Source organism: Equus quagga, chromosome 9 (genome assembly GCF_021613505.1).
Source record: "Equus quagga isolate Etosha38 chromosome 9, UCLA_HA_Equagga_1.0, whole genome shotgun sequence".
NCBI classification, from domain to species: Eukaryota; Metazoa; Chordata; class Mammalia; order Perissodactyla; family Equidae; genus Equus; species Equus quagga.
Genome location: NC_060275.1, coordinates 55,506,455 through 55,530,560, shown reverse-complemented (window position 1 = coordinate 55,530,560; position 24,106 = coordinate 55,506,455). Strand labels below are relative to the sequence as shown.

The following is a 24,106-nucleotide window of genomic DNA, read 5'->3' as shown; positions in this document are numbered from 1 at the left end:
CTTATTTTTAAATGAGTGGGATGGAGGAAGCATGTTGAACAAATGATAGAAAAGTTATTCTTTTTATCCCTCACAGGACCATCAATAAATAAAGCCAAAAGCTTGGCCACTCAAGAGAGATACAAAGGTACAGAGCGAGAACAACTCCTAAATTTCTAGCCCTCTTCCGGCTTTGGGGCCTGGGAACTGTGTCCGCGTCGGTCAGTTCCCGCCGGACAGTAGCTGCATTGTCAAGGCTGAGTTGAACACTGGATGTTTGCAAACGTCAGGCTCTTTAACAGCAGCCGCTTCGGCCACAGCGCTTTAAACTCAGGAACGCACACTGACTCGTGAAGCAGTGTTAACTCTGAAGGCAACCCCAGGACACTAGAGCGTCTGCCGGTTCTCCAGGAAGGAAACCTAATTAATTCTTCAGCAAGTGGAAGGTGCCAGTAGGATGGCTGCGAATGTGATCTGCTCACTGACACTTTTAAAGGCCACTCAATGCAACGTTTCCGTTTTTTTGGGGGGAGTAAGCCATCACACAAGTTCTATACCATATTTTTAGTAACATTTGAGGATGTTGTCGATACACTTTATTATAACATTTTGTTGTTTAAAGAGCTTTATTAATGCAATAAATTAACTTTGTACACATTTTTATATATAAAAAGAAAACTAGCAAGTCATTTCAGAATGTTGTAGGCCTCATGAGAGCTTGTTCTCCAAAAACCTGTTTGAAAAAAGCAACGTGTTCTTCACAGTGTTCTCCTATAAAGGAAAATACAGATTTAATCCGGGAGATGTGGCATGAAAAGAGGAAACCAAGAGATGTAGATACTGGGTTTTAACTTATTTTTCTTTCATAAAATACTTTGTTTTCCTAAGCTCTTGAGTTGTCCTTTTTATTTACACAGTTCCTGCCATTGCAAAACTGGTGAGGCCCTTTCACAACCCCCAACAAATCGCCGTCCACTTTGAGACAGGAGAGAAGCTGACCTGCCCTGGTGATAAACGCCATCTGGCGCTGCAGGTGCATTAGCTAGAAATCGGTGCACGTCCGCTCGCCGTCCCGAGCAAGAGCTGCCTCCAATTTCTTAACTTTGGAGACAGTGATTAGCCAGTGTTCCCTGCCTCAGACTGCAGCAGTATAGCCTAGGCCATTTATAACCCGTAGCCACCACTGCCTGGCTTGTTCCTGATTCTTCAGAAGGGACATTCCAGATCAGCTGTCAGACATTCTCTACCCAAAACACCCCCCACTGCGAGTTCCAGGGCATGACTCGGACTCCATCAGCATATTGAGTTCACTCCCCAGAGTGTGGGCTGGGGGTCAGGTGGGCTGTTAGGCAATTTTGTTTTTAAAAAAGCTAACGCAGGAGTCCTCCTGACCAAAAGGCTTCTCCCAGGCTTCCCGCCCCCAGCTGCTGTGTGCTCCTGCCACTGTCCGAGTCTGCGGTTGCCCCAGGTCTTTCCATTGCTGCCATATTCTCACCTGGTGTGAAATTAGGGTTTCCTCGCAAACGCTGGTTTCGCTGTTCAAAAAACCGGAATATAGTATAGAAAAGCATGTTGTCTTCAGTCTGCTTTGCAGCATCTAAAAACTTTCGTGCAGAAATGTTGTCATGGCCACCAATGCCCCGGATAAACCTTAAGGCAGCTAACACTTGATGTTTGGAAAGAAGAACTTCTACTATTTCATCATTTGCTGTCGAAAGTCGCTAGAAGTAAGGGAGAAAGAGAAAAGTCTGGATAAATGCTAGCAACAGGAACAGACTTTTATGCAGTTTACAACTTTGATGTGCCAGTTACCTTCAACATATCCAGCGACAGCTGATGAGCAGGAGGATAAAAACTTTCCAGGGATAATAGCAGACAAGCCTGAAAGAGAAATTTTCAGACAAGCTTCATCATAAAATGTGAAAATTTAACTTTTTAATCACAGAAGTAAAAATCTGGTGATAGCTACCAAAGGCTTGGAGTCGCTGAGGACGTGGTACTGCAGGAACTGATGCAGCATGTAGAAGAGGTTGTGCTGGACAAGCGTCTTGATGACAAGTTCATGCAGGTAATGCTGAGGACGACAGAAGGGAGACAGGTTCCAAATCGCTCACCTACAGCAGACTGCAGGTGGCGTTTGTCGAGGACGGAGCTATTCTGACTGACGGGTAAAGCTTTCTCCTACTGAGAGAGGTGGTGTCATTGTGCAAGTGAGGGAACCCGGCTTGACAGGATGCTACTCATGGCACCTAAGAAATGTGGCAGTGCAGGAAAGTCACTCAGAATTCTGAGTCAGGTGTGCAGACCCTTTCAGCTTGTAAAAGACAGTCATCTTGGTTAAGATACTGACAGTACTTCTATTTCTAAAAAAAATTCCCTGCTCCTCTAACTCGGGACAACACAGACTGATCTGAAGGTACCTGTACTGCGATCTGAAACTGGTTGAGCGAGCGAATGTATTCCATCAGGACGGCTATCACGAATTTATGAGGCATCTCCTACAGGAGGGAAAAAGTGCTCTTAGAAACATGAAGGCGCTGCAGAAGAGGCTGTGTGTCATTCCTCGTGTATCCACCACCCCTTGTTTCCGTTGTGAGCTGGCCCAGTGTTCTGTTTTGCTGGTTTTACTCAAATCCCTCCAGAAGCTCCCGCACTGATGATCATGGTTAAGCCTGAGAATTAGGGTCCAAACTGCTAGCGCAGGGTCCTCACCCAAGATAACTCCACTTATTTTAAGCATGTTGTGTGTTCTGCTAGTTTTCCTCAATTCCGTTTAAACAGATCTTTGAGTATCCTTAGTCCAGAGGAGGCTGACGAGCTGTCACCCACCTTCTTTTCCGTGAACGCCAACAGGACGTGGGTGTACATGTCAGACTGGTCGAGCACAGCTTGGGTCCGCAGCGGCCTCTTGAGAAGCGGACTGCTCCGGCTCGGCCCTGCTTCTACTGCCTAACGGTCAATGACAAATGGCATCTTAATCATCACCTGCTTAATGGTGTGTGGGCACTTAATCCAAAGACTGAATTCCTAGATGCCGTGACCTAGGACACGACAGAGGATGACACTGCCTTCACTATTTGGACAAAACTGTTTTTCCTGTGCTCACTGGGGAAGAGCTTAGGAAGTCAGAGTTGGTCATCTTGAAAATACACCAATGTTCACGGTGGACGGAACTAAAAACGCAGTCATGGTTTCCTCTTAAGAGACATACTTTTTTTTTTAACCTTGTAAAATAACTCCATAATTTTCTTAATCACAGACTATCTTGAATTTGTTATCTAAGAGAAACAAAATGGCTTGCTGCATCTTTGTTTTATAAAGCCCTGATTTTAAATAAGTGCCTTCCTCTTGTACTGCGTCTTTGTCTGGATTTTGAAATGGTGAGCACAAGCTCCCAAGTATTACTGAAGAGGAAAGCTCTGCGAGAAGACCTTGCCTACCTCACCTAACGTGGGGATGCAGTTTAGACAGCACAGGGTCCACAGGAGCTGTGGGGGTGGCCTGAGAACCCGCATTTTTGAGAAGCTCCAGGTGCCCCAATGTTGCAGGTGGCGGACCACACTTGACTAGCGAAGGCTGGTGAAGCCTAAGAGCCAGAGTACGGACACACACAGACTGCCATGTGGGATCAGACACACTGATCCCACAGCCCAGGACACTCACAGCAGGACAGAGAAGGGCCCAGAAGAGCTCAGCACCCCCGCATGTCTGACAAAGGACAGGGACAGCTGCTCTCTGAGGTCACGTGGCCTTTGGCAGCCTGCGTCAGACCGCTTAACCTTGAGTAGCTAAGGATGAGTGGAGTTCTGGGTTTTCTGTTATTATTTAAAACCAGTTCCATTTTTAGTTTTAGGACTAATCAGATCTTTTAAATGAAATAATTCATCCCATTTTTCTTAAACTTTTTTTCTTTCTAGCTTCAGAAGATACAATGTACTAACAACATAGCAGAACCTGGTAATAAGCCATGTGAATTTTTTCCACCCCTTCACAACAAACATTTGAGCCTAATAAATTAAAAACAGTGCCAATATTTAATCATCACTAACAGGATACTGACTGAATTCTAGGACAAGTCTTATCTAAAGGGAAAGGAGAAAGATGCAGCAAAATGATTGTATTTCTAATTTACCAAGTCTAGGCTCTAGCTTGGCAGACAGATGTACAAAATAATGCAAAGCTGAGACCAATTTTATCTATAAAATAGAGGTAGGACCAAGGATCTATCTAGGTGTAAGTTCAAAACACATTAAAAACAATAAAAAAAGGTGGAGGCACGAAGTGAGATGCAGCCTCAAGCTAGTGGGATGCAGGACTGAACTGACTGCTCCCCCAGCATGGCAGCCTCGCCCTCTGACGCGTGGAGCCCTTTGTCACAGTGTCTGTAACTTACCATCGTGTAACTCTGCTCAGCGTCCAGGTACTTCTTATACTCGTGATTGAGCTTGTCGAACACAGTGGCTAGCACAGGCAATGTTGCTCTGTCTGACTCACTCAACACTGCAAAGAGTCAACGTTCACACACGTCAACCGACTTTATGTCAACTTCAGAACTTAAACGTGTTGCTATGATAGAAAACCAGTCTCAAAGGGTTACCAGGCACTCAGAGAAGTGGTATAGAGACCTGAAGCCTGGAAATCACTCACAAGCCCTTTCTGGTTACTAGAAAGAAGAGCTGTGGCAGGAATCAGTCGAAGAGTCTCCAAGTAGATACCACGCAGTGAGTCACTTGGATTCGGACAAACGTTTGTGGGACAGCTGGGGATGGAAGCCCCCAATCCTCACATGCACCCACGCTGAGGTTTGCTTGCACCTGGAAGCATCCTGTTTAGTCCTTTCTACTTAAAGCTCTACATGTCATTTTTGTGTTCAGCAGCCTCCCCAGGGGGTTAGACAGTCCATATCCTTCAAGCGAAGAATGAGGCTAAAGGCTACGGACAGGCAGAAACGCGGCCCCTCCCACATAAAAGGGGTTGGCCTAACCCTGGGCTCAGCGCCAGGGAAGGGGTCATGCACTCACTCTGCGAACAGACAGACAGGATGACCATCTTGCATTCCTTCCTCTGGAGGAGAAAGTCCATCAGTCTCCCTTTATCTGGCAAGAGGTTTACTATGGGCTGCAGTTTCACTTGGAGGTTCCAGAGGTACCCTGGATTTAGGAGGCAGCACAGTCAATAGTGTGACGTGAACCAGAACAAAAGCCCCAAAGGTGGGTCCCCTAAACAGGACAGGGAAAAACTGCAAACACAGATGATGGCTTTTTCTTACCAACCCAAGCACAGTCTAGGACATTCAGGATGTGCTTGACAACAGAAGGACTGACAGCCAAACGACCTTTACATGCATGGCTGACTGCTTACAACAGAGTAACTTTTACATTCAGAGGTGCATCGATGGTATACCTCCCTAAATTTGGGGGCGACAAGCTCTTTAGTCAACTCAGAGCTGTTCCTTCCCACACCTAGCTCCCTTTTCACCTTGAAGGTAGAAGACGATGGTAACATGTGGCATTGACTTCGTCCTGTACTGTTTCACTGCATTGGCTCATTAGTCAAAAGGTAACGCCAAAGGAATTTCATAATTCATCTGTCCATCAATCCATGAATTTCTGGAACACCCACACTGCCAGGTAGGCAGGCAAAGCCCTTCTCAAGTCGCGTTCCACCAGAGAATTAAACGCCACATTAAAAATGATCTGAGCAAGCACTTTCTCAGTTGTCCCACGGCTGGGACAGAGCTAGTACAGATGGACAGAAGTGAATTCATCATATACAGGGGGCACCTAGGGCATGAGGGCGAGTTCTCCTTTGAGAATCTCAATAAGGCAGGAGAACACACAGATGACCACAGATGAATGTAGACAGCACTCTAACAGAAAGGCGCGAGGTGCTAGGCGATTTCCTGGGAAGAGACCACTCCCTGCCTGAGGGCCTCACCAGCCTGATGAGAAACAGGAGCACGTGTCCAGGCACACACTAAACAGAAAGGGACCCAGGCCCAGGGGCACGACGGTGGGAGACAGAACAGAGCAGGGAGGCCCTGCACACCATGCCACTGGGTCCGGCTTTTCAGATTGGACAGACATGAAAGGGCTTAAAGCAGGGGAATGACCATTCTTTGTTGTTTTAATTATAAAACTAATGTAAGCTCATGATAAAATACAGAGAACAGAGTATAAAGAGAAAATCCCACTCCCAAGGTTGAGGGGAGGGATCATTTCTCAGAGATTTCACTTGAAAACGTCACTGGCTACTGCTGTCATCCAAAATCAACATGCACTACTTTCTAACATGACGCTTGTCCCCTGGGACCCACCTTGGCTTGCACTGATGATGATGTCAGGTTGAAAAACGATCCAGGATGAAGAATCTACATGTTATAGGAAATTCTAAACCAGAGGAGATGAAAACAAAAGGCAGATCCAGTTCCGATTAGCAGTTGCCCATGCCCCTATCTGCCAGGCCATTCCAAACGCCCGGCCCTCGATGGTGAGGACACCTCCCCACGGGCAGGTGCCCCTCAGGACATTAGTCACAGCTGACAAGGGGTGGGAAGGGCCACTCTTAGACACCCGTGTAAAGGGGGGGACAGCTTCCCTTCTGTGCACAGCACCAATGCCTTTGTAAAGGATACAGAGTTTACACGGGACAGGAGACTGGCTGGTCACAGGAGCAGGACCTACAAATGGAAAAATCACAAGTGTGCAAGGACTGAGGATGCGCCCAGGAAATGCCACGTTACTAGTACTTAAGATAGACAATTTAATGCTCTCTAAAGCCCTCAGTAAATGGTTACTCGACTGCAGTCAGACAAGGAAGAAGTGAACTGTTGTGTCCCACTGACAACACACAGCGGAGGGAGGGGACGCAGGAAGAACCCAGCAAATGTCTTCTCAAGAAGGAGAAGCACGGGCAGGCCTCCTTCACGGTGCTGTTTTTCTTTTTCAATAACCAAAGACGACCCTCTCCACTTACACATGTGCATTACAGAACTGAGAAACTGACCTGGATGATTCAAAATCCAACACTCAGATAATTCACTAAGAACATTTCAAATATAAGCTTTTTGTGGTTTAATTATCTAAATAATTAGCTCAGTTCTCCATTTCACACAGCAGTAGGTCCAGGCATAGAGATCTTGTCTGGGAAGCAGACCCCAAAAAACCTCACATGATGGGGACTCGTAACTGCCAGTTACACTGCCTGTGCGTCAGGCGGGCAGCCCTGAGACGAGAATCATTCCCAGGTCTGTTCCAGTTACCCAGGTCCAATCAGAGGACAGGTTTTAATCAGCTGGCTGGCAGACCTCCACTCTGGCTGCGCATCACATTGACTTCAATACTCTCAGGGGAGAGCCAGGAGGTGGCTTTGGTTTTTAAAGCCCCCCCAGGTGATCCTAATGTGTAGTCAGCTCGAGAACCACTGGTCAAACAGACCAAAAGCAGAAAGGGGGCTGAGGGCAGCCGGCTCTCCCCAAAGTTGCTAGTTTCCTCTTTAAAAATAGCCCGACAAGCTCTTCCCGAATGCACAGCCTGAACGGCACAGGTGGGCAAGATGCAAAGACGCACAAGCCTGCCAGGGGCTTACAGTCCAGCAGGAAAAACAAAACGCAAAGGCGTTAACCTCAAAAAATGCTTTACCAACCCACACCCCAGAAGCCCAGAGTGGGTGGACCCAAATTCTTCTCATGAATCTTTGGGCTGTCATTTTGACCACACCTGGCATTTGCCTTATTGTAAAGCCTTTAGAACCCAATGGCCTCTAACTGGTCCTAAACAACTGGAACAGAGTGGAAGGTTCTAAATATTCAGAGTTGTTTTTTCCATCAATTCACCAGCAGTTACCTTTGTGCCAAGTGAGCAACAGACACAGGATAATCATTTGACACAATCTATTCTTTTAATGCTAACATTATTATCCAGGGAAAAGGAAGAAGCTGGAAAGAACCCAGAGGCCAAAAGACCTAATCATAAACGCCTGCGAGAACCAGCTCCATCCTCGCCATCTGCCAGAGCATGGTGAAGCCTCGGCCGGTCCAGCGAGACAGGCGGGCAGGCAGGGGGCGGGGCTCTTGCTCAGCTACCAGCTGGAGCCTGATCTGAATCTCCTCTGTGACGGGTACAAGGGCATCCTGGCTGCAGGGTGGGCCAGTCCACCAGTGCTATCTGATGGGCATTCCTTCTATGAAGAAAACCTGTTACCAGAGATCCAAATGTGTCCCTCCCAACTCTGGTGTACACACGGAAACTTCAACTAGCTTACTCTCTGCTCCAATCGCCTTGGAAAGAGAGCTGAATGTTATTGGATATTGATTACTTGGGAAAAGGCAAAGGGAACCAAATGGTTTCTTCCCGTTTCCTGAAATCCTGACCTCGTCTCTTCTCAAACTTCCTACTCCCACTCTTCAGGTAGGAGGGCTGACCTACAATCACCTGAGAGCCACAGCCTGAAGCACTGACATGACCATCAGCCAGGAGACAAGGCAGGATTTATTGTGACTATGACACAGAGTGTGAGAGAGAGAAGGAAATGTGAACCCAAGTTAAAATGACCGCCACAAGCAGCTAACTGCAACTTCAGGGTCACAGAGGCAGACACACAGAAAACCTCAAGGGCTATTCATCATTTAAAAACGGCCGGCTTAATGGGTAACCACAACTCTCCATTTTAAAGCTCAGGGAAGACCAACTTTTCTATTTTCTTCAAAGGAAGATGTATTTATCTTATAAAAACACTTTGCACAACAACACAATTTTAGCTTATTGAATCAGGAAGAGTTATGTTAAAAAAAAAAAAAATAGCCCCTCACAAAAACAAACAGAACTGGAACCCTGGAGCATTCCATGTTGAACGTGACTCCGGACCACACAGAGACTCCCTTTACCTGCCACAGGGATCTGATAGGGCTGGATCGAGCGAGCTGGCAGCACCGGGTGATGGAAGGTGACGGTGCCATCAAACTCTCCCCTCAGCTTGATATCAAATATCACTGACGTCTACGGTGGAGAAAGACAAGACCGTGAGGCCAAGATGACTCACAGTTTGACTGGTCGCTTTCCTGACCTCCCTTGCTATTTCAGATCAGTGTAAAGGGTCTGTGTCTGCATTCCGTCTCTACAGGCTAGTTCTTATGTGAGGAGGAATCTGCTAGAACATCACAACTCCCTTTTACATTTTTGTCTACTCTCACAGTATTCCCAGCATGTATGACACGCTTCCTTTGAAGAGCTCTAAGTGATTTAAGCAGATCGTTTCCACTTGCCACATCTTCATATGTCAGAGATATGGGTGTCACCACCCTTCAGGAAGCATGGGAGGAAACCGGCTTGTCTACCACCAGACACCCAGCTAACAGTGTAGAAAAAGCAGGACCCATTCTAGTTCTTTCTCTTGGGCCATGTGGCCTCAAAACCATTATATCTATCTATTCTTACAAAGCAATTACAGAGCTCACGTGCTCATGAAACACAGTGGATTGCAGTGAATGCCTACCTTAGCTGATTCAACCAAATAACTGTTCCCAAGTCAACTCTCCTCATGTGTTCTTTGCTCAACTGATACAGAATCACTATTTTTTCTAAACCACCGAGAGAACCAAACCCACTTCCATCTGGAAGACCAAAACTTTCAGCATGAAAAGCACTTTCTGGTCTTTGCTCAGAATGTTGGGCCAATTTTCACACCTCTTTTAAGCAACCCTAACTGGTACCAACACACCCCCGACACCCGCACGCCACTCATACCTCTGTGTCCTGATGATGGACCACCACGAGGTTATCCACCACGTTGAGGGCAAACTTCCCCGTCCGATTCAGCTTTAATATGTGCATCTTTTTGCAGGCACCTTCCCTGGAGGACAACAGAAAGGTCAAAAAATAGATCGACAAGGTTTAGTTCATATTTTAAAACCGGAGAGAGAGGGAAGAGAGCATTACACATACCGTGGGAGATGATAGAGGACGACCTCCGCTCCTGTACTATTGGAGGTCCGAGAGTGATGCCTCAAGAAGAGAACATAGAGCTGCCCGTATCTAATCGGAGAGCAGAGACACGAGTCACATCCGGCCACCCAAAAGCCCTCCCGTCTAAATGCTGAATCATGAGGCTGTCTTTAAGTGAATCACGAGACAGCCACTTAATGGAATATTTTGCCACCAACAAAAATATTTACAAAGAAAGTACAGTTAGATTAAAAAAAAGACTATTATAAAGTTAAGTGAAAAGGGGGATGCAAAACTAAATATAGCTGGATCACAAAATTTTAAAAGGAAAACACAAACTTATGCATATTGTCCAAAAATACTGGAAAGAAATACATGTTGTTTTATAACAGCTATCCTTGAGTAGCAAGCTAAGTCCATTTTCTCTTCCTCTGACTTTCTGTATTTTCCAAGTTTCGTATAATGAGTATATTCCTCAATCATAGGAACATATAATCACTCTTCATTTTTAAGCCTCATCTGATAAATGTTGCTGTGACCAGCTCCTGCTGTGCTTTTTTTTTTGAGGAAGATTAGCCCTGAGCTAACATCTGCTGCCAATCCTCTTCTTTTTGCTGAGGAAGGCTGGCCCTGAGCCAACATCATGCCCATCTTCCTCTACTTTATATGTGGGACGCCTACCACAGCATGGCTTGCCAAGCAGTGCCATGTCCACACCCAGGATCTGAATCGGCAAACCCCTGGCCGCCAAAGCGAAACGTGCGAACTTAACCGCTGTGCTGCGCATTTTTATTCCAGTAGTTGACACTGTGCTGGGCTGGTCGCAGGGCAAGGAGGAGACCAAGGGAAGGGAGCAGGTCCCACCTCTACCTCGGCCAGGATTGCTTTCATTTCTAAACCAGGATGCCACAGAAGATTTCCTTTTAAAAAAAAGACACATTCTAACTGCTAAAAAATTTTAAAGTTTGGAAACCACTGTTTTAGGTCACAGAAGAATCAGAAGTAATCTAGAAGCAAATTTTGATATTTGTTTGATCAGGGGGGTTCTTTGTATTAGTTCCTGTTTTTATGTGTTTGTACTTTCCATAATATAGTTTAAAAATTGACATATCTGTACTTCCAAGTGAAAATATAACTTCATACATAAGTAATTCAGTTCCATGTTTGTTAGATAAAAAACTTATATTCTTGGGGCTGGCCCCGTGGCCGAGTGGTTAAGTTCGCGCGCTCTGCTGCAGGCAGCCCAGTGTTTCGTTGGTTCGAATCCTGGGCGCAGACACGGCACTGCTCATCAGACCACGCTGAGGCGGCGTCCCACATGCCACAACTAGAAGAACCCACAACGGAGAATATACAGCTATGTACCGGGGGGCTTTGGGGAGAAAAAGGAAATAATAAAATCTTTAAAAAAAAAAAAAAAAAAAAACAACTTATATTCTTGTCTACAGCAGTTATATTTTAGCTAAAGAAATCATCTTTAATAAGTTTCGACTCAGAATCAAAAATAAATTCTAAAACTACGATAACTAAGAAATAAATTGGTTCAACGTTCTCATTTTATCAGACTAAAATGGTGAAAAAAACTTCCCTAGGATCACAAAGCTAGTGAAATCAGAAAACACCGTCAAGAAGACCACAGAGTTTCTATATGCACGAGATCTAGGTACCAAATGGGAAAGGGGAGTCCTTACTGTGTGTTCCAAGGAAGCACTGAAGGAAACGACAGCCCTGGGTGCTTGTAACGCACTTCTTCTATGACTTATGTCACCAAAAGTAATTACAAGAAGGAATTCTCTCAAAAGACAGACGTACATTATTGCCATTGCAATGTCTCTCTCGGAAAAGTTCAGCTTAGTTGACTTGGGCGCAGCGGGCAATTCAATCTCAAACTTGGGCAGCTTCGTCATAGTGCCAGCCTGGTTGGAGGGAAAATGTTTTAGGAAAAGTTCATTAAACCCCTTTTATGTTTTAGTGTTCCCTAGGTAAAACCACTGAGATTTACACAACTATGTCTTTCCATCCCTTCCGAGGTCCCACTCTCCTTCCCTCGCGGGGGTCTGTCCCCACAGAATGAAGCATTCCTGGTGGGGATGGGACGGTACAGTGTGCCCTCTACTGGTCAGAAGTGCTGCGTTATTGTTAGAGGAACTTAAAGTACTTGAAACATCAGGAGGTTAGAGGAACAGGGTGGGGGGTGGGGCAGGGGGAAGGAACTTTCTAGAGAGGCTTACTCTCACCCGAAAATAAAAGGGCTGCAGCACGTTCCCCAGCACCGTGGTGGACAGCAGGATCACAGCACTCTCGGGACAGTACATGTACCAGTTCACATTGATGTTCTGGCTCTTCAGGAGTTTCAGACTCCGTTTCTCTGGTAACACCTGCAGCACAGTTCAAGAAACAGAGTCTTCACTTAAAGAGCAGCAGAAGGGCAGAGGACTGACACAGTAAGCTAAGGAGACAACAAAAAGAAAAACACCTCAAAAAGTTAAATTGCAATTTTTTTTTTGAATTTATTACAGCTACCACATATCCATGCTGGTGCTTAGTTCCTTACACATCTTAGCTTACCTACTCTCATCACAATCCTGAGAGGTCAGCATCATTAATATCCCACAGAGGAGAAAAGACGGCTCAGAGAGGTGAGACGGCTGCCTCACCAGTCACGCAGGTATGGCCTTGGCAGCCACCGCGTCACTGCAGGGCCAGCTCTGACCCCACGTTCTTGGGCGCTGTCCACTGAAGCACACAGAGCAGCAGCATTCTCACTCATGGAGCCGTGGAACCAAGCCCTGCCCCTGGGGCCCGTGCACTCCATGGGCTCCAACCCAGCTGCACTTCGCACTGAGTCTGGGAGCAGCTCCCTCTTTCTAACAGACATGTTCATAAGACTCTGCATGCAAACCTGGTATTTTATAATCAAGGCACACGTGAAATACACTCTAAACATTCAAAGACATTAAGCAACACTGGATAGAGCCCCAAGGCATCACTGCTCATGGAACACTGCACTGAAGGACTCCCGTCAGAGGGGGCAGGCAGGGGCTTCTTCATAATTCGGAAATAATAAAATAAGGATGTGCTAGAGTCATCTTTCTTTTTAACTTGTTTCTTGAAGATCCACAGACCATCTAGATGACCTGAACACACACTTTTCCACTACAGAGAACAGAAAGCTATACTTTTAAATGATTGCTGGAAGGACCCTTCTGTAAAGAGAGCAATGCCTTCCATGCTATCACATATATGAAATTCTATTTCTGTGTGTAAGGAATTTGTGTAGTTTGTTTTCTTTCTGCTGGTCATTACAAAGGTTTTGATGACAGCCTGACGGCAAAGCACCACAGCATCAAGAGCTCACATTTTACTGACACAGGAGTATTTTCTCCAGCCATACCTTCTAAATTACAATGCTTTCATTAGGTCAACATAATTAAAACCTGAAAGAATCCTAACGCCCTCTACAGTAGCTCCACAGAGAGATCTCGAAAACTTTGTCAATAGGTCAGGTTGTGGGTACACAGTAAAAGATGAAGAGGCAGGCGCATCAAAGAGAGTGAAAAGGCTCCTATGGGATGGGAGAAAACATGTGCAAATCATCTATCTGATGAAGGGTTAATATCCAGAATATATAAAGAACTCTGATAACTCAACAACAAGAAAATGAAAATAACTCATTTAAAAAGTGGACAAAAGACTTGAATAAACATTTCTCCAGAGCATATACAAATGGCTAACGAGCCATGAAAAGATGTTCAATATCACTAATCATCAGAGAAATGGAAATCAAAACCACAGTGAGATATCACCTCACAGCCAGTATTATCTATTATTGATAAAACAGAAAACAACTAGTGTTGGTGAGGATGTGGAGAAATTGGAAACCTTTGTACACTGTTGATGGGGATGGAAAATGGCTTAACTGCTATGGAAAACAGTATGGAGGTTCCCAAAAAAAATTAAAAATAGAATTACCATATGATCCAGCAAATCCATTTCAGGGTACATACCCAAAAGAAATGAAAGCAAGGTCTCGAAGAGATACACCCATGTCCATAGCAGCACTATTCACAATGGCCAAAAGATGGAAACAACCCAAATGTCCATCAGTGGATGAATGGATGATCAAAACGTGGTATATACACACGATGGAGTATTACTCAGTCTTAAAAATTAGGAAGGAAATTCTGACAGATCCTACAACATGGATGAACCTTGAGGACACTGTGCTAAGGGAAATAAGTCAGTCACAAAAAGACAAATACTGTATGATTCTACTCATGTGAGGTACTTAGAGCAGTCGAATTCATAGAAAGTAAAATGGTGGTTACCAGCGGCTGGGAGAGGGGGAAGGGGGAGTTGTTTAACAGGAACAGAGTTTCAATTTTGCAAGATGAAAAAGTCCCAGAGATCTGGTTCACAACAATGTGGCATACACTTAACATTGCTGAATTGTATACTTAAAAACAGTTAAGATGGTAAACTTTATATTATGTGCTTTTTACCACAATAAGAAATGCTTTTTTCCCAAGAGTCCGTTGCACCCCTATGTTCATCGCAGCATTATTTACAATAGCCAAGACGTGGAACCAACCTACATGCCCAGAAACTGATGATTGGATAAAGAAGATGTGGTATATATACACAATGGAATACTACTCAGCCATAAAAAAAGACAAAATTGGCCCATTCGCAGCAACATGGATGGACCTCGAGGGTATTATGTTAAGCGAAATAGGCCAGTCAGAGAAAGACGAACTCTATATGACTCCACTCATAGGTGGAAGTTAACATATTGACAAGGAGATCTGATCGGTGGTTACCAGGGAATGGGGGGGTGGGGGGAGGGCACAAAGGGGGAAGAGGTGTACCCACAACATGACTAACAATAATGTACAACCGAAATCTCACAAGGTTGTAATCTATCATAACATTAATAAAAAAAAAAAAAATGCTTTTTTGGAGAGGAAGAGGCAGTTCACAAAAGAGTAAATACAAAAGGACAATACACAAATGAAAAGATGCTTACCTCCCTAATAATGAAAAACGCCAATTAAAATGTCTTTCTACCTCTCAGATTGGCAAATGTGTACAGACTGAAAATATCCAGTTCCGGCAAAGGTGTGGAAAGTGGAGATTCCTATATTGCTAGTGAAAGTGCAAACCTCTGGAAGAAATTCAGTAGTATCTGTTGAACCTTTCAGATGCTCCTGCCTACACCGTAATTCCCCTTCAGGAACTGCCTCACCCAGGGTGATCATTTTGCTCTGTATACAGCTGTTGAATTATAATGATGTACACCTGAAACTTATTAAAAAGGAACCAAGAATATAAGGAATTGGTTACATAAATTGGTATATCCACACAGTAGAATGCTACTCAGTCAGAATAAAATGTGAAAAGATGTCCAAGACATACTGATGAGCAAAAAAAAGTCAGCCACAAAAGTTTATATACATATTCCCATTTTTGTAAAAAAAAAAAAAAAATTTGTATATGTGTAGAAAAAAATGGAGGAATATGCACCATACTGTTCCTAACAGTTATTTCAAGGGATTATGGGGACTTTTACTTACCATAGACTATATCTTGGTAATGTGTGAATGTTTTATTATGAACAGGTATTACTTGTAATTAGAAAAAAAGAATAAAGAGCCAAGTAAGAGACTAAAGCTCTAGAATCTCAAAATATCTACTTAGTGCTGCACCCAAAGACTGCTGGCACAGACCCTTTTCCAGCAGACGGAAATTCTAAATATGATACCTGGTAAAATTCGATGCCTTGATCTGTTATGAAGACAATCTCAGTAGAACTGGTCCAGCAGAATCCTAGTATGTGGGCATTCTTGGTCTGAAAAAAATTACAGAAACTTTTTTTTTTTTTTGCTTTTTCTGCCCAAATCCCCCCAGTACATAGTTGTATACTTTTAGTTGTGGATCCTTCTAGTTGTGGCATGTGGGACGCTGCCTCAGCATGGCCTGATGAGCAGTGCCATGTCCATGCCCAGGATCCGAACCAGCAAAACCCTGGGCTGCCAAAGCAGAGTGCACAAACTTAACCACTCGGCCACGGGGCTGGCCCCCAGAAACTTTTTTTTAAGACTAAGAAAAACTTATGTATAACTCTCTTCAAAGGCTTAAAATACTCTGTTGTATCACCCTTCAATGAAAGTTACCCAGATCTGATTACTTGTTAACAAATCAAACTTCCTCTTAAATACAGCTTTCTCAGATTTTTACCCTAATATTTCAGTGAAGCACCCGAATCTTAATTCCCTCTAGTCAACAGAACAGAAGGAAAAGCCTAAGTTTTGCAGACAGGTCACTGACCAGAGTGCACAGATACCACCTTCTCCCTTCAGGAACCAAAGGACAGGTGACATTCTCTACTCAACCACGTTATAAAACCTGGCGTTATGAAAGCGTCAAGGGGGCCGGCCCAGTGGCATAGTAGTTAAGGTCATACGCTCCGCTTTGGTGGCTCAGGGTTCGCTGGTTCAGCTCCCAGGCACAGACCTACACACCGCTCATCAAGCCACGCTGTGGCGGCATCCCACATACAAAATAGAGGAAGACTGGCACAGATGTTAGCTCAGTGACAGTCTTCTTCACAAAAAAGGAAAGAAAGAAAGCAAGCACCAAGGCCTGAAGGTTCTCAGTGAGCCTTGACTACAGAGGTGGTGGGGCCTTGAGCCCACAGTCCCAACTCATTTGCTGAACAGCAGTGCCCGAGCCTGAGAGCAGACAGAGCTGGGGCAGGGGCTCTGCTGCACAGAGAGAAACTGGGGGGCTGAGAGGGGCTCAGTGATTTGGCGGATGTGCCTTTCCTTGCTGCGAGGCCCACTCTGAACTCCACTGAGCAAAACCATTACAAAGATGCCGAAAGCCACACGGCATCCACCAGCAACATCTGCGGGTTTCCAGCTGCTACACTGCCGCTTTGAGCTGAGGCCTCTCAGCCGGGTTTATGATGCCCAGCAAATCTGATTAACATGGATTAGAATGTACACCTAGAGAAAGAGAGATGGAGGAAGGACTCAACAAGGACACCAAACCGAGGAAAGAAAACATCAAAAGGAAAGGAAAAGAAACTGCTCTTCCAAAACCTCCACAGAGGCGGATAGGAAAAAACCCAAGGTCTGGCCCAGATGCGCCAGCCCCAGAGAAGTACAGTGTGACAGGAAGACAACAGCCACCAAGTACTGAACTGCTGGGTGTGCAACATCCCCCTCCATTTAATCCTCCCAATTCCATCCTACAGGTAAAGAAACAGGCTTTTAAAACTTTCACAACTGTCACTGGACAGCCACATGCAAAAGAATGAAAGTACACCACTGTCTCAGACCACACACAAAAATCAACTCAACATGGGTCAAAGAGGTGAAGACACATCCTGAAACCATAAAACTCCTGGAAGATAATATTGGTAGTACCTTCTTTGACAGTGAACTAAAAAGGATCTTTTCAAATACCATGTCCTCTCAGACAAGGGAAACAAAAGAAAAAATAAACAAGTGGGAATTCACCAGATTAAAGAGCTTCTGCAAGGCAAAAGAAGCTAGGACCAAAGCAGAGAGACAAGCCACCAATTGGAAGAAAATATTTGCAAATCATATATCTGACAAGGGGTTAATCTCCATAATATATAAGGAACTCATACAACTGAACAGTAAAAAAGCAAACAACCCGATCAAAAAGTGGGCAGAGGAGATGAAAAGATGTTCAACACCACTAATCATCAGGGAAATGCAAATCAAAACTACACTAAGATACCACCTGACACCTGTTAAAATGGCTGTAATCACTAAGACTAAAAATAACAAATGTTGGAGAGGGTGTGGAGAGAAGGGAACCCTCACACACTGCTGGTGGGAATGCAAACTGGTGCAACCACTATGGAAAACAGTATGGAGATTCCTCAAAAAACTCAGAATAGACCTACCATATGACCCAGCTATCCCACTATTGCGTATCTACCCAAACAACTCGAAATCAACAATCCAAAGTAACATATGCACCCCTATGTTCATTGCAGCACTATTCACAATAGCCAAGACATGGAAACAATCCAACTGCCCACTGACTGATGACTGGATAAAGAAGATGTGGTATATATATACACAAAGGAATACTACTCAGCCAGAAAAAAGGACAAATTCATCCCGTTTGCAATAACATGGAACAACCTAGAGGGAATTATGCTAAGCAAAATAAGCCAGTCTGAGAAAGATAAATGCCACATGATTTCACTCATATGTGGAATATAAACCAGTACTGGGACAAAGAAAACACTTCAGTGGTTACCAGGGGAAGGGGGGTGGGGGGGCCACTGGGGGTGAAGGGGAGCACTTATGTGGTGACAGTCAAGAAATAATGTACAACTGAAATCTCACATTGATGTAAACTATTATGAACTCAATAAAAAAACAAAACAAAACAAAACGGGGCAATGAGCAGTCTGGTACACACTTCTATGCACACTTGACCAATTGTAAAAAAAAAAAAAAAACTTTCAAAACTGTCAACGTCACAGAGTCGACATGCAGCAGATAGTGCTCAGTGCTCGAACACAGTCCACCTCTAAGCTCGCGCTCTCAGTCAGCACTACGCTGGTCCCCACAACGGAACCCAGAGTTCAATGCCCAGCAGCTGGGGGCCCGGCCCATACCTTGCACTCTTGAGTGTATTCCAGCTGAGAACTATCCGGGATAAAGTTAGAAAAATCCTGAAAGAAAAAAAACCACACATAATAAGAAATTCGGATCAGGCAGCATACTGCCAACCTACTTTGGTATACAACAAGACAAAAGAAAAAGACAAATTTACAAACTGATCAGAAAAAACTGACGGAAACTCCAAAACAGGAAAAATAAAAAGATCAATCTGGACAATCTGCCTCCTTCGCAGCTGCAGGTTTACAATTCAATTTTTTAAAAAAGTTAATACAAATATTCCGTCAGGGTTTAGAAACTAATTTTGAAAATTCATTCCTCAAATGAATTTCAGAAAAATGTGTGGCAACGTTTTACAGGAGGCTTCCCAAAAATCATAGCAATTAATCCTGACGGCAGGAAAGACAAATGGCGCCAGTGAATCTTTATAAAGGCTAACATGCCAACCAGCTGCTCCAACTCTGACTATCTGTTTCTATCAGATGGAGCATTCAAAGAGAGAAAGGAATAAACGGAGTTACAAAGTAGCCAAAATAGACCTCCCATCCTCTCTCGGTGGCTCACTTCGTCAAAGGAAAAGACGCCTCAGGCTCCAAATTACTTAAAAAAACTAATTTTAAGTAAAAAATGACAAACGAAAGTCATAAGTATTTATCCATTCAAGCGTCTTTCTCATCTTCAAGAATTCCAAAGGCTCAAATACAATGCAACATAAGTTCAGCTTTCATGACATGAAAATAATAAATGGTTCCTTTGACGCTGGAATTCTGCTATTCATTCTCTTCCAAACGTACTTCTACAGTCCTTTTCTTTACACTAGATTTAGAGAAATGTCTTACCACAGTCTTCGAGGTCCTCTGAACAGCCAATATCTTATTTTCTAAGGAGAACTTAATGCACTTCACTTCTCCTTTGTCTTCCATTCTAAGAAGAAAGAGTATGTTATGAGTTAAACTTAGTAACTGAATTCTAGCTTCTATCATTTTGTGAGAAGGAAAAAGACAGGTTAAATATTCAGGAAGCAGTAACTCAGTTTAAAATATTTCTGAAGCTATCAGTAGGACCTCTTGTCAAACAACACAATCCAACTGGCAACAACTTGCTGGAGGAATCCACGGAATTACGATGATGAGTGAGTGAACAATGGCGATCACATGCGCCTCACCTGAGTCAGGTAGACAGAAAAGCAAGTACGGAGCCCCACGGCAGCCCTCTGCACAAACCACAGCATTCTCGCCCCACCGCCCTTAAGGCAAAGCCGCTCACCAAGGAGTCCATTCTCTGCTCTCCCGTCCCAGTCACCACCCAGCGGCTGTGGAGCACAGGACGGCCCCTCGGTGTCTCACACCACCTCAGACAGCCTTACAGAGGGAAGGCAAGGGATGGAACAGGGGCTCAAGGAAACTCTTGGGAGTATGGAGATGTTCATTATCTTAACTATGGTGACAGTTTCACGGATATATGCACAGGTCAAAACTCATCAAACACTATCTGATAAATATGTACAGTTTATTGTGGGCCAATAATATCTCAATAAAGCTGTAAAACAGAAGTGTTAAAAAAAAGGGTAAATTCAGGTTCTTCCCCCTCAAACCCTACTGAGCCCCCAAATCTGGATCATCATGGGCTCACTCTCATTTTCCACACCATACTGACCACTGAGTGTTACCAGAGACCTTCTTAAGCACCCCTTGAATGCCTATGCGACACCAGTCTACACTGCCTTCGGTCTGGTCTTCACTACACCTGGCTCAGACTACTGCAATCATTTCTCCATGGTATCCTGACCCTGATATGCTCCCGACCCATGGACCGCAATGCCACGCTCAGTGTGATCTCCCAAACACTGACATGATCCTGCTACGCCCCACCTTACAAGTTTTCAATAACGAGATAAAACCCGAATACTACAGCAGAATATATACGACCCCTGCCAGTGGCCACTCCACCTCCCCGCCCCGCCACTGGGGAGGCCTCCTCTCTTCTCCACCTGGAATCGTCCCATTCAAGCTTGTTCAGAGGCTGCCTCCCCTCTGAGGCCTCCCTCTCGGAGGCAGTCTGTCCCAAGACAAATGTCACATCTCTTGTGTGTGCCTACATGCTGAACAGAGAGCTACTATAGCACTTGTCACGGCAAAGAGCACGTGTCCACTCACTTGTCTCCCACATTAAATTTACGGCTTCTCCAAAAGGGCACCAGGCTAATGCAAAGCCTTCGCAAGCCTGTGCCAAGCACCAGGGCTGCCATCAGTGTTTGCCAAACAAATGATCACTGGTTCATTTTCTACTTCAATAACTGGTTTCTAGTAACACAGGCCAACTGTAAAATTTTTTTAAAAGTCACTACTGAATTGAGGGCCTATAGTGTACTTTTGCCTTCTGTAATCACAAGAGTTACGGTGATGAGATAGTTTATCATCCAAATTGAGATATTTCTGAAAGTGAAAGGGACAGCTACTCATAGCCACACCACTTCAACCTGCATAAACTGGGACAGCCAGGGACCTTACGTAGAGTAAGGGATATTCTTAACAAACATTATTCCTTGGGAAACACTGCCCTAGGAATCTCCTCCACCTCCAAACAGTCGGGAAACACCTGGGCCAAATGAGAAAGGAAGGCCCTCCTTGGTCAAGAAACCGGAAATGGGAGCATCAATGCAGTGATTTGCTAATTTCAAGAACCAGGAAGCCGGTGTTGCTTTGGAGTAACTGGTTCCAAATCAACAGGGAACTACTCCACATACTTCACTCTGACAGGAAGCACTAGCATGTACCACTAAGACTGCACAGCACGTGTCTGCTTCCCTCTTCCTAGACGGGGATTTGCTCACACACACATTTCAGACGTCTTAGGGGAGGCAAAGAGCAAAATTTTAAAATAATCTCCTGAATAAGAAACGGAAAAACACCATTTTGTTTACATGTTGAAATTATTCTGATGTCAATAGTTACCTAAATGAGATGGGATTCCTATCATCTGGGCCTTTAACTACCACCCCAGTAGCTCCTCCAGATCGAACAGCAAAAACCTAAGAGGGAGAAGAAGCAATGTTAATGGTCTGAGCTTGGAAAGGCTCTAGACACAGATACCAACCTAGGAATGATTATTCCTGCTACACCACACCCTTGGTTCAACTAAACTAACGTGGTACGTACATATCAATCTGCAGATGCTGGGGGCTCACATGATTTTAAGAAACAAGATAACAGAGACCAAAAAGGGTACCATTCCGAGTGCTCCCCACTGCGCAAGACCGGGTCGGGGTCCCCAAGGCTCCAAGTTTGAATCCGGTTCGGCAAAGGCGCCGCTGATGCACTGAGGCACACCCTGCTACTCCGCCACACCGCTTTCCCCCCTTTACAAAATTCCGAGAATAATGGAAATCTCAATGTCTAAATCCTTGACTGCAAGGGTAACTAATGACAAACAAAGACAGCAAGAGGCGCCGGTGAAAGACCGGCGTCCTAAAAGCTGATCACGCCGGCCACAGGGCGCCGGGTCGGTGGCTCGGCTCGGGGACCCCCGAGCTGTCACTCTGGAGGAGAAAGCGCCGGCGCGGGGGTCGGCCCGGCCGACGGGAAGGAGCTGGCGCCGGCCCCGCGCCGGGGCGGCAGGGGAGGCCTGGGCCTGGTGCTCCGGTCCCCGGCCGGGGCGGCGGGCCCACCCTGGGGCGCGGGCCCGCCCGGACCTGCTTGTTGGCCTCATCGAAGAAGACGCAGTTGACCGGGTTCGCCTTCTCGAACTGCACCGGCCGCTCGCACAGCTCCAAGTAGTAGTCCTCCTCGCCCATGGCGGGCGCCGCGGCGGCGGCGGGGACGCCCGGGGCGGCCGCCAGCGTGGAGCCCGGCGAGAGGCGCCGGCGCGGGGCGGCGGGGAGACAGGCCGGGCGGGGGCTGCGGAACCCGGCGGGCGCGGGGACCGCTTCCTGGTGCCACGCCCCCCCCCCGCCGGCACGTGACCCGCGCCCTCCGCGCTTAAATGGGCGACGCCGGCCGGCCAGCCGCGGTGGGACCCACACATCGAGCCCGCGCCCCGCCCGGCGCGACAGTCTCCTCCTCTTTCCCGGAGGGCGGGTCCCGGGGCGACCCACGGGTCGGCGGGCGGCGGGCAGTGGCGTGACCCGGAAGCCCGTGCGGCGCCGCCAATCCCAGCCGCGCCTTCCCGGCGTGTGCGGGGCCGGGCCCCAATCCGTCCCGGGGGGTTGGCGCGCGCGGACAGGGCTGCCCGGGCGCAGGGAAGGCTCGTCCTTTCTCTCGGGAGGGTTCGTTGAGCCCGCCGCTGGGAACTCAGTGAGGGAGATGAGCGCCGCGGTCAGCGCCGGGATGCCGTGACCGTGTGACACGGGAACCCAGTTTAGACCGCGGGTCAGAAAGCCTTTTTTGAATGGCTTTGAGATTTGAAGCGGGCGGAAGAAGCTCCTCATTCAAAGGACAGGAGAGAGAGACAGGAGGAAGAGGGCATCACGGATGGCCCTAGGTGTCCATTCTCAACAACCGGATGGATTTGGGCACCATTCTGCAGGATGCAGAGGCTTGAGAAGTTTGGCAGGGAAGCGGGAAGATCAAGAGTTGCGTTTTGGACATGTGAATCCAGGGAGAAATGAGATCTAGACAGATGGATATACAGGTCTGACGCTCATCAGGAGAGTGACAAGACTGGAGGTACAAATCGGGGGTTAGTGGCACATAGGTGGTATTTGAAGCCATGGAATTGGATGGGATCGCCAAAGACAGGGGCATAAAGCGAAAAAAGCAAAGCAAAACCAACCTTTAGAGACCAGGAAGAGGGATCGGTAAAGGAGAACCGACGGAGCCTGCCTGAGGAGTAGACAGAACCCCGGGGGAGGGGGTTGTGTCTGGAGCGGAGTGAAGACACTGTTTCAGGAAAGGGGTGCAGTCGGCCTTGACAAAGCCTACTGAAAAGTCAGCTGAGGAGAGAGCACTGAGGTGTCCTCCATTTTTAGCGCGGGGAAGACACTGGTGCTTCCTCTGGAAGACCGTGCCTGGGGCGTGGAGGGTGGGGGTAGGACAGGCAGCGTGGGGCATAGCCACACTGCAGCCGGTTGGAAGTGAGAAAGGGGTGGGTGGTAGCCAGCAAATAGGTAGTAACTGATCTGGAGAAGCTGGTGGGGAGGGGGCGGTCAAAGTTTATTTCAGTTTTTTTGTAGTTATAAGCCAAAGAGACACATTTTGGGGTGACCAATTCTGACTCCCACAGTACGCAGAGGGATCCCTCTCTTCTGAAACCACAGGGAAGAAGGAGGCTGGGAGGTTTATGGACAGGAAGACGAGGGCATTCCTCTCCCTTTTCTGGTAAAAAAGAAAGAAAGAAAGAAAAGAAAGGAAAGGAAAAACAGAAGAGAAAAGAAATGAAATATAAAACCCATTCCTTTAAGGCTCCTGCGATTTGGCCCTGCCTGTCCTTGTGTCTGTCATCTACTAACCAGGCTTACAGGATCCTTCCCCCCACATCTTGCCATCAGCTGTCAGCATCCTTGTGGATGACCCGTCCCAC

General features: G+C 46.1%; 2 protein-coding genes across 2 annotated transcripts in view; one reads left to right on the top strand and one right to left on the bottom strand.

The window, feature by feature from the left end:
• Positions 1–866, top strand: part of NPC1 (NPC intracellular cholesterol transporter 1) — a 48,098-nt gene extending 47,232 nt beyond the window's left edge. Inside the window, exon 25 of the mRNA XM_046672435.1 lies at positions 77–866. Coding sequence (XP_046528391.1) covers positions 77–159 — 83 coding nt within the window. The 3' untranslated portion in view covers positions 160–866. The remainder of the gene's footprint in view (positions 1–76) is intronic.
• Positions 587–22,595, bottom strand: RMC1 (regulator of MON1-CCZ1). The gene is made up of 20 exons (XM_046672436.1): positions 22,281–22,595; positions 21,544–21,620; positions 19,429–19,513; positions 18,586–18,642; positions 15,682–15,768; positions 12,158–12,298; positions 11,733–11,836; positions 9,921–10,010; positions 9,723–9,828; positions 8,864–8,975; positions 6,614–6,658; positions 6,296–6,349; positions 5,001–5,129; positions 4,373–4,479; positions 2,809–2,928; positions 2,400–2,477; positions 1,949–2,053; positions 1,792–1,860; positions 1,475–1,700; positions 587–750 (listed from the first exon to the last, which is right to left on the bottom strand). The coding sequence occupies exons 1-20, from the start codon at positions 22,380–22,382 to the stop codon at positions 671–673; spliced, it is 1,974 nt and encodes a 657-aa protein (XP_046528392.1). The 5' UTR covers positions 22,383–22,595; the 3' UTR covers positions 587–670.
• Between the last annotated feature and the right edge of the window lie 1,511 nt (positions 22,596–24,106).